General features: G+C 33.6%; 2 protein-coding genes across 2 annotated transcripts in view; one reads left to right on the forward strand and one right to left on the reverse strand.

Moving 5' to 3' along the window:
• The window catches only part of LOC117107139 (protein SDA1 homolog), a 14,704-nt gene extending 5,047 nt beyond the window's left edge, over positions 1 to 9,657 (forward strand). The window contains exons 4-17 of the mRNA XM_033248698.1: positions 155 to 337; positions 1,133 to 1,233; positions 2,301 to 2,358; positions 2,713 to 2,787; positions 3,910 to 4,081; positions 4,519 to 4,680; positions 4,886 to 5,021; positions 5,462 to 5,636; positions 6,242 to 6,371; positions 7,055 to 7,248; positions 7,823 to 7,920; positions 8,319 to 8,403; positions 8,561 to 8,722; positions 9,274 to 9,657. Of these exons, the coding sequence (XP_033104589.1) occupies positions 155 to 337; positions 1,133 to 1,233; positions 2,301 to 2,358; positions 2,713 to 2,787; positions 3,910 to 4,081; positions 4,519 to 4,680; positions 4,886 to 5,021; positions 5,462 to 5,636; positions 6,242 to 6,371; positions 7,055 to 7,248; positions 7,823 to 7,920; positions 8,319 to 8,403; positions 8,561 to 8,722; positions 9,274 to 9,321 (1,779 nt within the window). The 3' untranslated portion in view covers positions 9,322 to 9,657. The remainder of the gene's footprint in view (positions 1 to 154; positions 338 to 1,132; positions 1,234 to 2,300; positions 2,359 to 2,712; positions 2,788 to 3,909; positions 4,082 to 4,518; positions 4,681 to 4,885; positions 5,022 to 5,461; positions 5,637 to 6,241; positions 6,372 to 7,054; positions 7,249 to 7,822; positions 7,921 to 8,318; positions 8,404 to 8,560; positions 8,723 to 9,273) is intronic.
• A 1,077-nt stretch (positions 9,658 to 10,734) lies between these two features.
• LOC117107141 (protein YIPF5-like) overlaps positions 10,735 to 13,851 on the reverse strand; it is a 4,204-nt gene continuing 1,087 nt past the window's right edge. Inside the window, exons 2-6 of the mRNA XM_033248701.1 lie at positions 13,259 to 13,392; positions 12,968 to 13,002; positions 12,552 to 12,662; positions 11,477 to 11,658; positions 10,735 to 10,974 (exon numbers count right to left, since the gene is read on the reverse strand). Of these exons, the coding sequence (XP_033104592.1) occupies positions 10,812 to 10,974; positions 11,477 to 11,658; positions 12,552 to 12,662; positions 12,968 to 13,002; positions 13,259 to 13,392 (625 nt within the window). The 3' untranslated portion in view covers positions 10,735 to 10,811. The remainder of the gene's footprint in view (positions 10,975 to 11,476; positions 11,659 to 12,551; positions 12,663 to 12,967; positions 13,003 to 13,258; positions 13,393 to 13,851) is intronic.

Consider the following 13,851-nt stretch of genomic DNA (forward strand, 5'->3'; position numbering starts at 1 on the left):
GGCATTTAAACAAGGAATTAAAGCAACAGGTTGTTGCTTCAATTCCTTGTTCCAACACCTTTCATATAATTTTCAAAATCACGCATAATTTCAAAAACACGTATATTTAAATTACAATTCCACTTTTATTCCAATGTATTGTTTTTAATAACAGGTCTTTTGCAAAGGATTGATCTTGCTTCGTAACAAAAATCTGATCATGCCGAATACTTTACTTGAACTGTTTTTTGAACTGTTGAGATGTCAGGACAAACTCCTGAGAAAAACACTCTACAGCTACATAGTACAGGATATCAGATCAATAAATGCTAAACATAAAAATAATAAAGTGAACACAGTAAGTGCAATGCATAGTTTTTGTAAATATATATTTATTTTTATTATTCTAATGTAGTTGGATTTATATAGCATTTTATACTAACGTCTCAATGTGCTTAAGATGTGGACTAGCTTGTACAATAACTTGGTTTTTGCCCTCAATCAGTCTCTTCATGTTTAAGCCACCTGGGCCGGGTAAACCTACTCTATGCCAGCTATTTCTCGTCTGTCGGGACTGTATGAACCAGTAGAACCGGGCTAACCTCCTATTCTTCTCAGAAGATGTACTGGTTTCTTTGAAGTACACATGAGCCAAATTGTGTGAACTGGTTCCACCACCAGAACCATAGACAAGTGTGATGTTTGCCAATTAAATATGGCTGTAATTTTCAGCACCCCTGCCTTAATGGCTCAGCCATTCGACTTTAAGCTTAGATGCAACAAAACTTCAAAACTGTCTGTTGTATGAAGTTCATTCTTCAAAATCAGTTGAAATATTTACATGAAAACTCCAAATCACCCATCGCCAATAATTACAGGTGATGCACAAACACATTCAACTATATTTCAAAGTACTTTGTACAAAACATAGCATTTTGAAAACTACTGTCACTTGCACTGTATAGATGTTTTTATTTATCATTTTTATTTATTTATTTATTTATTTATTTATTTATTTATTTATTTATTTATTTATTTATTTATTTATTTATTTATTTTATTTATTTCATTTATTTTATTTATTTATTTGACCTATTGATAATTAAACAGTCAGTTGATTACCTGAATGGTAACCATTGATTTGTTGATTTAGTCTCTGCAGAATTTTATTTATACAATGCTGAGGGATAGTAATGTAACAGCAGCGAAAACGTCTTTAGATATTATGATAGAATTGTACAGAAGAAATATATGGTAAGATATCCTACTGGCTACCAAAGGCCTGTTTATACTTCAACGATAACAATAACAATAAAAAAGCTAAAAAGCAAATGTTCATGTAGAAAACAAAAGAAATTTTTACACTAGGACGATTCGATAACGATTTATCGTGTATACGATAACAAAAAATTTCCACAAATCAGATGACGTCATAATCATGGAAAAACGATAAAATCTTTGCTACTACTACGATTTTAATTTTTTTCCATGATTATGACGTCATCTGATAAATCGTTATCGAATCATTCTAGTGTAAGGTGTAAGAACTTCTTTTATTCTCTATAAGAACAATTGCTTTTTAGCTTTTTTATCGTTATCGCTATCGTTGAAGTATAAATAGGCCTTAAGTCTTCTTACTCTTTTCCATTCTTTTCAGTGGTGGATTCAAGGGAGGCCTAGCCAGCCTGGGCCCCCTCCCCTAAAAGATTTAAACAAATAAGGAATTCAACTAAGACTGGGGATGCCATTTCAGGCCGTCTAGTGGTCCGCAATCATAAATTATAGACCCTCCAACTGTGGAAGTTCCTTCAGGGGTCCCCTTTATTTCAAATTTCAACATCCACCACCGATTCCATTCGTCCTTCAGTACAGTACTTTGCGTTGATGTTGCTGCTTAAAATCAGAATATTGGTGTTCAAAACTTCCAGATACCCACACACACACTTCCTTCATTTGTGGACAGAGACTATGTAACTATAGTGCTTCACCCAAAGCGAACTAAAAAAGTGGTGAGAACTTAAGCCTTACAATGTTTCAGTTGCCGGCATAAAGCCTTACTTTTATACCACTTTATTATCATGCAGAATACGGTTCTCCCTCCAAATAGAGACCACTTTTGGGACTGAAGTTTCTAGTGTCTTTAGCAGCTTTGGTCTCAAATTAGAATAATAAAAATAAAATAATTTGTTAATTTGGGACCACAGAAAAGAGGTCTTAATTGGAGGTGGTCTTAAATTGGAGATATCTTTAATTAGATTTAACAGAGATATGTATTTCAAAGTGAATAATAATTGGTGTTTTGAAATGTTGTCTATTTACAGGAAGGATGAGAAAACTGTTAATGTAATTGTAACAGCGTGCTTTTCTAAAGTCACAAAGGTACATTTGTTTTTTTTGTTTTTTTTACAACTCTCGTACAATAATACTGATGTGGCAGAGTATAACGCACATTGTGATGGTCTCTGTGCACTTCTCGCATTATTACCCTCAGTCATTTGAACAACAGATAAATGCAGTAGAAAGAAATCAGACCACAATGCTAGGGATTGGCAATCTCAATAACGTTCATTGGATTGAAAAATTGATATTTTCATTTCAAGAACCTTGTTGCGTCTACATGGCAAATTTCTCCACAACCCCCACTTGCGCCATCACTGCTACTATCGTATTATTGACAGCCTAATAATGATTATTAAAGTTTTATTAATATGAGTATTATGAATTCAATTTTAGATTCTTGTGGCTGCTCTTAAGTTCTTTCTTGGTTCAGATGATGACGATGGCAAAGAAAGTGATAGTGAATCAGAGGTAAAGGTTTCTATGGTTTCTGTTATTAAGAGAATTATTAATTTTAGTTCCGAATTGAAACATATATTCATAATGTATCATATATCTACTAACTGATAGAATGAATTATTAGTTCCTTTGTGACCTTAGGTCACAGTGGAACTATTGGGATGATACAGATGTGAAATGTGTGTGTAAGATGTATGGCCACAACATGTTGGTATGTTTGTAAACAAATAGGCTCCTAAACGGTGCTTCGTGGAGGGTATACAATGTGTCCCATAGTTTTTGGTGGACATGTATTTGTGCAAGAAATGTTTGTTTTTTTGGTTAGATAAAAAATGTAAGCTGTACACGATAAAACATATACCCCCTACCACCATTTTTGAGAGGTTTTTTAGGGCAAATTTTGATTTGCGTATGCATCAGAAAAAGTTTGCTGACATTTGTTTTTTTTTTTTATTGCGAGAACATTAGCAGTAGACATAGAACAATATAGTGTACCTCCATGTTCAAACTAATTACAAGTTTATTATGTATATTAAACCATACATTTAAATCACTATGTTTTCACAATCGTATGTGATATTCAAGTATGAATTAAATGTAATAGCCCACGAAATTAGGACAAATACCCATACACATTGGCAGTTCTTTCTTTCTATGTCTAGGCTGGGTGGTCCAATCAGAGAGAACATAATGGGCCTAGCCTAGCTAGGGTTACGTGGTTAATTGTTAATAAGACCAAAAAAAAATACTTGTTTAGCGTCACCACCAGACGCTGGTTTTTGGCCTGCTTCTGATTTTTTATATGCCAAAAAAAACGTCCTAATTCGGCCTGGAAATGCTGAAAAAATGATAACTAAAGTTTGGCAAACTCCGATTAGTTTCAAATTTTGTAGAATGCAGTGAATGACTTTGGTGACTATTAGTTATCGCAATTCCCAAATTTCCTTTTATTTTTTGCGTACATCTGGTTAATGATGGTGATGATTTTTATGACAATTGGTAATTAGCACGGTATGAATCCTTTGGAAATAGCACTGTATAAATGGTTATATTTAGATAAATAGGTATTGAAAGCATGATAATGGAAAATAATAATAAAATGAAACATTTATGCACTTTACATTTACATTTTAGGATGAAGGTACAACAGCAAAGCAGGTAATGTTGGCACAGAAAGTAAACAAGAAAACAAGAAAGAGAATGAAACAGACGAGTAAAGCCCTGAAAGTAATCAACAAACACAAGAAGAAAAAGAAAGCAGAGCTTTTCAATTTCTCAGCTATTCATCTTGTCCATGATCCACAAAGTGAGTCACGTAATTTGAAATGTATATTCATAATCCATGTTGAAAATAGACGGGAATTTGGATTTACCCCCTTTAGGACCAGTGGTGACCATGAGGTATTGCCTACAACGGTCTGTACACTAGGAAACAATTTCTGTATTTTTAACTTGTGTATTGCATTCTCATTTGAGCACATATGCATGCAAGATCACCGGTTTAATGTCCTATTCAAAGGACAGGGTATTTGGAGCAATGTGTCTTACCAGAAGACGCAAGGTCTGGCAAGTCTGACTTGGTTCGTCTCTTTCTTAAAATAAATTCCTCATCATGCTAACTTGCCCTCTGTAATTGTGGACATGCCTGTTCAAATATTTTCTATTAATTTCTTTATTCATTTATATATATAAATTCAAAAATTGATTATTCTATTTATCATTTGTTATTTGATTTTGAACCAGGCTTTGCAGAGAGGTTATTTAAAAATCTTGAAGGTAGTAATGAGCGATTTGAAGTAAAACTAATGATGATGAATCTCATCTCGCGTCTTGTCGGCATCCATCAACTATTCCTCTTCAACTTTTATCCTTTCCTCCAGCGCTTCATTCAGCCACATCAAAAGGGTAATTTCATTTAATTTATTTAATATAATAGAAATAAACTTTTAATCCAAAAGACATTAAAAAAAAACTACTATAAACATTGACTTACATTCATAATTTTCGTTTCTCATGATACAAACAATTTTTTTTTTTCATTACATTATTCAAGTATATTAATAGCCAGTAATTCCTTTAAAGAAAATTTGTTTAAATCTTGTAATTTTAGAGGTGACAAAACTGTTGCTGTACTCTGCCCAAGCAAGCCATGAGCTAGTCCCACCTGAAATCATCCAGTCGCTGATTATGACGCTTGTTAACAACTTCGTAACAGAGAGAAATTCAAATGAAGTAATGGCAGTAGGGTAGGCACAGACTGTTTGTGGCATTGTGGAATGATCAACTCAACATTTGGTACGAGTTGATCATTCGGTGGAATGATCAACTCGTACCAAATATTGGGGCAAAAGTCCCTTGTATTCCTTTGAAAACCCAATGAGAGAAATTCAAATAAAGTAATGGCAGTAGGGTAGGTACAGACTGTTGAGCATTACAATTCAGTGGGATGGTCAAGTCGTACCAACTATTGAAGCAAAAGTCCTCATATTCCTGTGAAAACCAAATGTGATTTAGTACATTAACAGTCAGAAATGTCTGTATTACATCCAATCACAAGGAATGTACTAAGGATGTTAAATTGAACGTAGGCCTAAGTATATAAATTAAATAAAATGTAAAATTGTCATAGACCTAATAATAATAGGTCCATGGTCATATTAAAACATATTTTCATATTCATATTTAGGCTAAATGCTGTCAGGGAAGTCTGTGCAAGATGTCCTCTAGCTATGACCTCTGACCTCTTGATTGACCTTGCTCAGTACAAGAATTACAAGAATAAGTCTGTGATGGCAGCAGCAAGGTCACTAATTGGTTTATTCCGGAGTGTGAATCCAGAGTTATTGCACCGCAAGGACCGGGTTAGTATACAGCACACATGATTTTAGAAGTTTAGTAGCTCATAAATCATAAATTTTATTATGAAGTAAATGCCTCTATTTTTATTCTTGAGACTAATTAGAGAGAGAGAATTCTTATTCATAAATGAGAATCCGAATCAAATTCATTTGTTCCCACAAAAAGTATTGGTCGTTGAATACATACATTCATACATACAATAAAATATATTTGTGACTTTCTTACTAGTAAAGACAAATGGGACTTACCATGCCAAAACCAGCTTCAGTGAATGAAACAAGACAATTGACCTTTTTAATATATTATTATTCTCCACATTATAAGCTTTAAAATGATGAATCATTTACTGGAACCAACTTACTCTTATTGCCAAACTTACGATTAAAAATGCCATATTCTTATGCTAATTACTCGGTTTAATATTTAGCGACAGTACGCTGTTTTTTGGAATGGCAAGCCTCAGATATATTATAACTTGCTTATCTACAAAATATTTTACAGAGCAGGTGTTGAAATGTAATGGTGTGCGTCTAAAATTTAATTCCCAATCATGCTGCAATGCCTACTGCAGAGTGAAAAAGACACTTTATTCTTCTTTCACCCACAGGGTAAGCCCACAGAGCACAGCATGGATATTCAGGCCAAAGAGTATGGGGAGCTTGTGGCCCCTAACTTCATCCCAGGGGCTGAAGTATTGAAGGACTCATCTGAGCTTCAAGATGCTGAAAGAGAACAAGGTAATAGTTATACAGTTCACCCTCCAGGGAGACCACCTTTGGGACCTGAACATTTCGGGTTGTCTCTTTTGGTTGGTCTCCAATTAGAGGGCTAGATTTGTGTTAAAAGGTTGAAGACTGTTATTTGGGTCTTTGGAAAAGTGGTCTTGAATTAAACAGGTCTTGGAATTAAAGGAGTCTCGAATTGGAGTGTGCACTGTAGTTACGTAGTATGATATATAATATACTAATATAAAGGTATTAAAAGGGTAGGGGAATATAAATAATATAGGGATTTATACTACCTTTTGCCAAGGAATACAAGGTGTTGACGATGTTGTTACTACCCCTGGTCACTGGATCCATAATCAAACCAGCACAAAGTGCAACCTCCACCACTCCCTGAAGAGTATTCTAAGTGGTGCCACATCATCCAACCAGGTACCCATTTATCTTTTGGGTGCAGAGAGACAAACACAGGTAAATGCCTTGCCAAAAATCTCAAGCGAAATTCACAGTTAATGTACTTCCAAATTAAGATTGAAACGCAAATCGCTGTGCTAACCCATAACTCGCAGTATCATTGTATTGAATTGCATTATGGGAGTGGTTCATGACTACTGTAACAGCCATAGAGAGGTCCTTATAGTAGCTTCATGCTTGCATTCATGCTGAAATTCTAATTTTGTGTTCTCGTTCTGTAGCTGATTGGGAAAGCTGCAGCGAGTCAGGAGACGACAGTGATGGCAGTTGGCATGATGTCATTCATTCAGATGATGATGCTGGCAAAGATGATGAAAAAGAGGGCAGCATTGTAGATAGTTTGACATTAGAAGAAAGGCAAGCAAGAGCTTCTGAGATTAGCAAATCAAGGCTGTTAACACAGGAAGAATTCAAGGTAGGCAATGATAATGTTAAGACCTGGCATAATTATAAAATTTTAGCCTGCATTCATATTGCTGTGACTGTGATAAAATACATCAATTTGTATAATGCTCTGTCCACACTCTCAAATTTGATGTGACCAATTTGTGTGATGCACCCATATATGGGCATGGTGATGTCATATTACACCTAAATATGGGCACATCACATTTATTTGTCACATAAAATTTGATGTGGGCAGAGTGTAACAACAACTTGTAAAATGCCTAAAAAATTAGCCTCTAAGAATGAATGTGTAAATGTCAACATCCATGTATCCTTTCTCCTTGCGTGATTAGCAGTGTTGCAATGAATTGCCTCAATTATTGATGCTTAGTTCAAGTTCATGGTTTATAAACCAACACATTAACAGTGATTTACTTCCTATAACAGAGAAAATGGGACATTGCTATTTTTGGTGTATTAGTATAAGTTATTGGTGATAAAGCTAATCTGTAATGTTCTTCAATATTCATATTTTTGCTTTAGATTATTATTTAAATATATATTTTGGAAAATTATTAATAATAGTTTGATTTTTATTTCAGGAAATTAGAATAAAACAAATGAAGCGAGAGATAGAGGGAGCAAAAGTCACAAAGGGAAAGAAAAGAAAACTGAACAATTCAATAGAAGAAGAATCCAGGTGAGAAAGTCTACTAAAATCTGATTTAATATATCATTTTCAGAAGATCAGAATGTCCAGTGCAACTAGTGACTTCTGATAGAATCCTGGTACCACCACTACCACCATACTACTTTTATGTGGGGGTAATATACTAGACCAGATGGATAGGCAGGTTGAAGGCTGTTCACATAGAGTTCATGGTGAAAAAATCGTGACATTTTGATTCCATTGTGCAACATTCACGCACCATTTTTATACTGCTTTATACTATGTTTACATGATTCAATACAGATTGTCAGACCGTTGAAATAGGGTTTTCCAAGCCGTATAGTTTAGGCAAGCCGCACAAAGGGTTTTTAATTTGTAATTTATGATATATAGAGTATTAATTTTTTATTTAACTGATTCCATTTCAGTGGAGAAATTCTGTCGCTTAATAGAATTGAGTCAATCAAATACCGACCTCGGCATGATAAAGAATCCAGGCTTGCAACAGTTATGGTAAATTATATTTTTTTTAATTTAATTAATTGTTTGATTAAATAATTCATCATCATCATACAGTAGTATCATTATCATCAGTATTATAATTATTTGTTTACTCTTTCATCAAAAAACTGTTATTTTACAATAATTTTAATAAACACATTTTACTCAGAGTGGTAGAGAAGGAAGAGAGAAGTTCAGACAGCAGAAAAGAAGACACAATCCAAATGCTAGCACAAGCAATAAAGAAAAACAGAAAAAGAAACCCTTCATGATGGTAAAACAAAAAAGAAATATCAAAGGAAAACAAAAGAGATCTTTTAGAGAAAAGCAGGTAAAGTATTGAATTCAATTAACTGTTTTTTTTTTGGTTTTTTTTAGTAATATCTTAATGTGTTTCATTATATAATGGTAATGGTCTTATATTTTATATTATGTTTACTATTTTTTTAAATTTTTTTGACTAAAATATAAATTTTTGCTGCACTTCCTAATCTTTTATGTTTACAATTTTTTAAGAATGGTTTTTTTTTAATTCGTAATGTGATCTCAATTTGTATTTGAGTTTGTATATATAATTGAAATATTTTATAGCAACAATTTTAATATTTTTGTTTTATTAGTAACATATTTTTATGTTTATTTATATTATATTGTTGTGGTAGTTGTTTTTTAAGTAATTCGTAATTATATTACCATGTCTGTAAATTAGTGTCCCAATTCAGTTACATAAAGTATATTTTTGCCTCCCATTGAAAAGCGACAGTTTAGAAGTTGATGGAGTATCAGTGTAGTCTTGTGTGCATGTCGAAAATTCTACACTTAGCATAAGAGTAGGAAATTGACTTATTTTTAATACTGCAAATTATTTTCTTGTTTTGACAGATTGCTCTAAGGGATTCCCTGCTGAAACGAATGAAGAATTCTAAATAACAAACCAGAAACAACCATTGAAGGGATGAAAGACACTCAATGTTCAAATTATGAGTCAGTTGTGACGTCGTCATTTACATGTCCACATAATTTTCCTATTTCCAAGCAGGCACTATATCGATATAGTGCCTAGTTTTTTTTTTTTCATTCATGCCTATGGGCTTCAGGAAATAATTGCTCCTTTCAGCTTCTGTTTTCATATAAGGTGGTCCAAACTTTATTATAACTATATTAATTAATAATTAGGCCCTTTTTAAGAGTTGATACTATGGTTAATAACCATATATACTGTTGGCAAACGCTAGTGTTTTTAATAAATTTGCAAGTCACCAAATATCACTCTACTCGCCTTATTTTGACTGACCTGTTCTTACTTCATCCAATGGCCTATCGGGGTTGGGGTGGATTTGGGTCCTTATTGTGGGGAGAATTACTTTAGCTCGTGAAATAAAGGTGATTTTTATCTACAGTACTTGAGCAGGATTTTCAATGGGGCCTACTGGGATGCATTCCCGTAGATACGTCACTGACTTTATCTAAAGGAAGTTTAGTCAGGAATATTTTCAATACTGCATGATATGTAGTTTAGCACTATATTCTAATTGTTTTTGTATGAATTGTCAATTAATCAAATCCAACAAAATTATAGCAGTATATTTTATTGAAAAATTAGTTTAATACAGGAAAACTAAAATATGAAATTGTTACAATAATACACACCCTTGTTTGAGTGTAGTACAGTAACTGATAACATAAGACGTCAATTTACATATTTTATCTATAATACCAAGACAAACTTTCTCTCAGTGCAATAATAAATACAGATCACTAAGATGTTTGAAAGTGCATTTAACTTAAATTCAGTAATCAATTTTTGCATTATGACAAATAGGCATATTCTATATTTAAAGAAGGGAACATTGATTATTGTATTTAATAATTATTACTCCAACAATAATAACAATGAAAGTAAAAATATTTAAATCACTACTGCATCAGCTAAATAGCTACTTCCCATTACTGTACCTTCAATTATTTTATATTTCCTAAAACTGAAGTACAGTATTCTTTACAGTAATAATACCAATGCAATATTACAATGTATTGTTCTCAGTATAAGAAGAAATAAATGTTTGTGACATCATGCTTTGTTATGACATCAACCTTTGTTATGACATCAACATGGATGAGATGACATACTAATACCAATCCTTGTTATTAAAATCAATATCAGATATGGATGACATCAATCCTTGCTGCCCCAAACTTAAAGGGCATTATACCAAGATCACTATGACATCATTCCTAGTTGTCAGATCATATTGTGGTATACTGAGATGCTAAGATCAACATGACAATACTGGATGACATCATTACTGGTTGATATGACATCATTCATGTTAATGTTTTTTGAATTTGTTGAATACAAACTTTCATTTGATTCAAGATAAAATTATGGTGTTGCATGAAAAAAAACGAGTGTAATAGTTTCAAAATATTGTGATGAGGGCAAAGACTCCGTAGAGTAATGCACATGGGTAAGCCACGAGAAGCTGCTGTGAGTCCATGGCGAGGGCAGTGACGAACAGCTTAGACGCAGACCAGCTACACCAACCTATTGCCGCTAACGATATAAATGTCCCCAACAACGTCCTACAAGTGAAGCAAAAATAATAATCAATTTAAAATGCAGGTCTCCCTCTAATTAAAGACCACTTCTGTGGTTCCAAAATTCAAATTATATTTTATCTTTATTTTTCTAATAAGAGACCAAGCCTGCTAAGGACCATAGAAACCCTGGTCGCAAAAGTAGTCTTTAATTGGAAGGAGACCTGTAACATTATTTGAGCTTTCCATTCCAATATTAATCATTGATGGCAGTCAAAATAGGCTCCAAAGTATGAGCATGTGTCCATGGCTTGATATAGCATTCTGTTTCAGGGAAATCTTGCTCCTGCAATTCTACAACCTTTGCTTTAGCTTATGATTGAATGGTACCCCAAAATTTGAACTCTCAATCTGGATATACTTTCACAACATACATATTTTAGTAGATAATACTAATGTCTGCTACAACCTCGTGGGGGCAGTAGACACAGAAATGAGTAAAAATATATATAGCAAATGTTTTGATCAGTGAAAATTGTTTCCTTACTCTAATGATACAAGGATGGCAACTCCTGACAAGAACACCATTGGTAAGAGGCAGTAGCCAAGGACGCTGATGATGCAGCCGGCAGACACGCCAGTGAAACTCATCATGTTCAGTAACACCCACATTGCTGCACATCCCACACCACCAATTCCATAAATATAACCAAAATGCACTTTCCCAGCCTTGGAAAAAAGAAAAAGAAAATCCTTAATACCTAGTATAGTCTTATTATTTATGTATTTTTATTTTTTTTTTGTGTACCATAGACATGATTTTCACATTTTTCAGCTTCTTTGTAAAATACACTAATGACAAATAATATGTATTTATTTACTTACCTAATAGCTAACAGTGTATATATGGTACTTTGGTCCCTACAGCAGTCTTTAATTGGAGGGAAACCTGGGGCAGATTGCTATGAAACTGTCTTAACGGAGACTAACTCCATGAATCACTCAGACTTACTAAAGTCACTCTCCCAAGACTATTGCTATAAAACAGTCTTCACTTAGACTGCTTTCAGTATTGAAACGCAAACAAGCACTCCCTGGTAACGTGAAATTGAGGGTACTGTTACGCTTGCTCAAAACATGCATATTTATCAAAATGAACGTAGACCAGTTTTACAGACATTGAGAAGCTTGCAGAATATTCATCGTGCGAGTCTTTGACGATCAAGGCCAAGGTCTAGTACCTGTAACGCCATGATGAAAATAATTGAAGACCATTTTAAGCCTTCTTTAAAACGCGACGTCACGATTAAAGCCAGCCAAGCATTAAGACCATCTAAAGACCATTTATAGCAACCCGCCCATGTAGTTGCATTCTATTTCAGGACAACTGAATGGGGGTGAGGACATGTTCAACAAAAATGAAAACAGGAATATCCGAAAACCTTTTCTCCATAATCTATCTTTATTGTCAAATGTTATGTTAAATTTTTTTTTTTCTTAACCTTAACAAACCACATGTATTACAATGGAGAAAAAATACTATATATATTTGAGTTAGAATAAAAGCAGAAATCCCCACCCCAAAATTCCCATCACCTTGGGTATCTGTATAAATTACTTACAAGTAGCAATGTTCCTCCAAAGGCAAATGCAAACACAAGTGGCCCAGCTAAGTCTGAGTCATTCACAGCCTCTGCTGAAGTCTGCCTGAGGGGGTTCAAAACTGTCAGTGTCTAATTGAAATCAAAATATGTGTTGTGAAATTAACTTTGTTCAAGCAAAGAATTTGAGGTTGTATATTACTACAGTATTACTAATTGTCATAAATATCATTACCACTATCGCTATAAACAAAAGGTGCAGAGAATCATAATTACTGCATAATACATGGTTTACATTAAGATTAGGTCAAAGCCTAATTTTCAGAAAAATATGAAAGGAGATTTCTAGGGCAAATTTTTGTGTGCAGGCCTTACTTTAGTCTGGACCACTATTATGGGTATTGTATCATCATGTAAAGAGAAACAACTGTACTCACTTTTGAATAAATGTGGTCAAAATTGATTCCAAGTTCTGTAGCAAGAAAGTTAAATCAATATACAGTATTTTAAAATTATTTTCACCACTTCTTCTTGCATGACAGACAGCATAAATTAAAACATTTTTTAAAAATTATTAATTTTAAAAAAAATGTATTTCCACTGTGGACATGTTTCATGTTTTTGCATTGTGTTTGTACAGTGCATTGTGGGATTGTTATGTGCATCTATATTTAGAATAGTGATGGTGATGATAATAATGATGATGATTATTAGTTACTGAATCTGACCTTCAAGCAGGGGTGGCTCATCATCAAAGCCATCTGTGTATCCACCAGTATCTTGATCAGGGATTGGTTCAGGGGTCATGATTTGACCTGTATATGCACCCACTTGTCCATAGCCTTGCTGAGAGTAGCCATAGCTACAAAGACATATATTGCAAACCATTATTACAGTAGATACAAAATTCATACAGTTTGTTATAGTAATTCTGTCTCTTAATGCAATGTTAGTATATAATACATAGCTGTTATTTTGTGTTCCCAAAAATAAATTTTTGTGGAGAGTTTTTATTTATTTCTGGTGCAGATGACCAGGGGTAGTGGGGGTAAACTAAAACAATACACAACAATAGTAATATTATAATAATTAATGGGTGGAACTATGGGATCTTTTCTCCTTGGTGGGACTGGGAATTTCAATGATAATTGTTGGACAAGTTGAATCAATTAGGCCATGTCTACTCTACTTGAAAGGGCACTTATTTATTTATTTATTTTATTTATTCTTTCTTTATACTGAATATACACTTTCAATACATAGTACTGATTTCCAAAGTGGTTCAGTTCTTATCTACAAAAACATTTTAAAAGCAGAAAAA

The sequence above is a fragment of the Anneissia japonica genome, unplaced genomic scaffold (genome assembly GCF_011630105.1).
Source record: "Anneissia japonica isolate Jap-2015-1 unplaced genomic scaffold, ASM1163010v1 scaffold287864_len1152817_cov193, whole genome shotgun sequence".
Classification (NCBI taxonomy): domain Eukaryota; kingdom Metazoa; phylum Echinodermata; class Crinoidea; order Comatulida; family Comatulidae; genus Anneissia; species Anneissia japonica.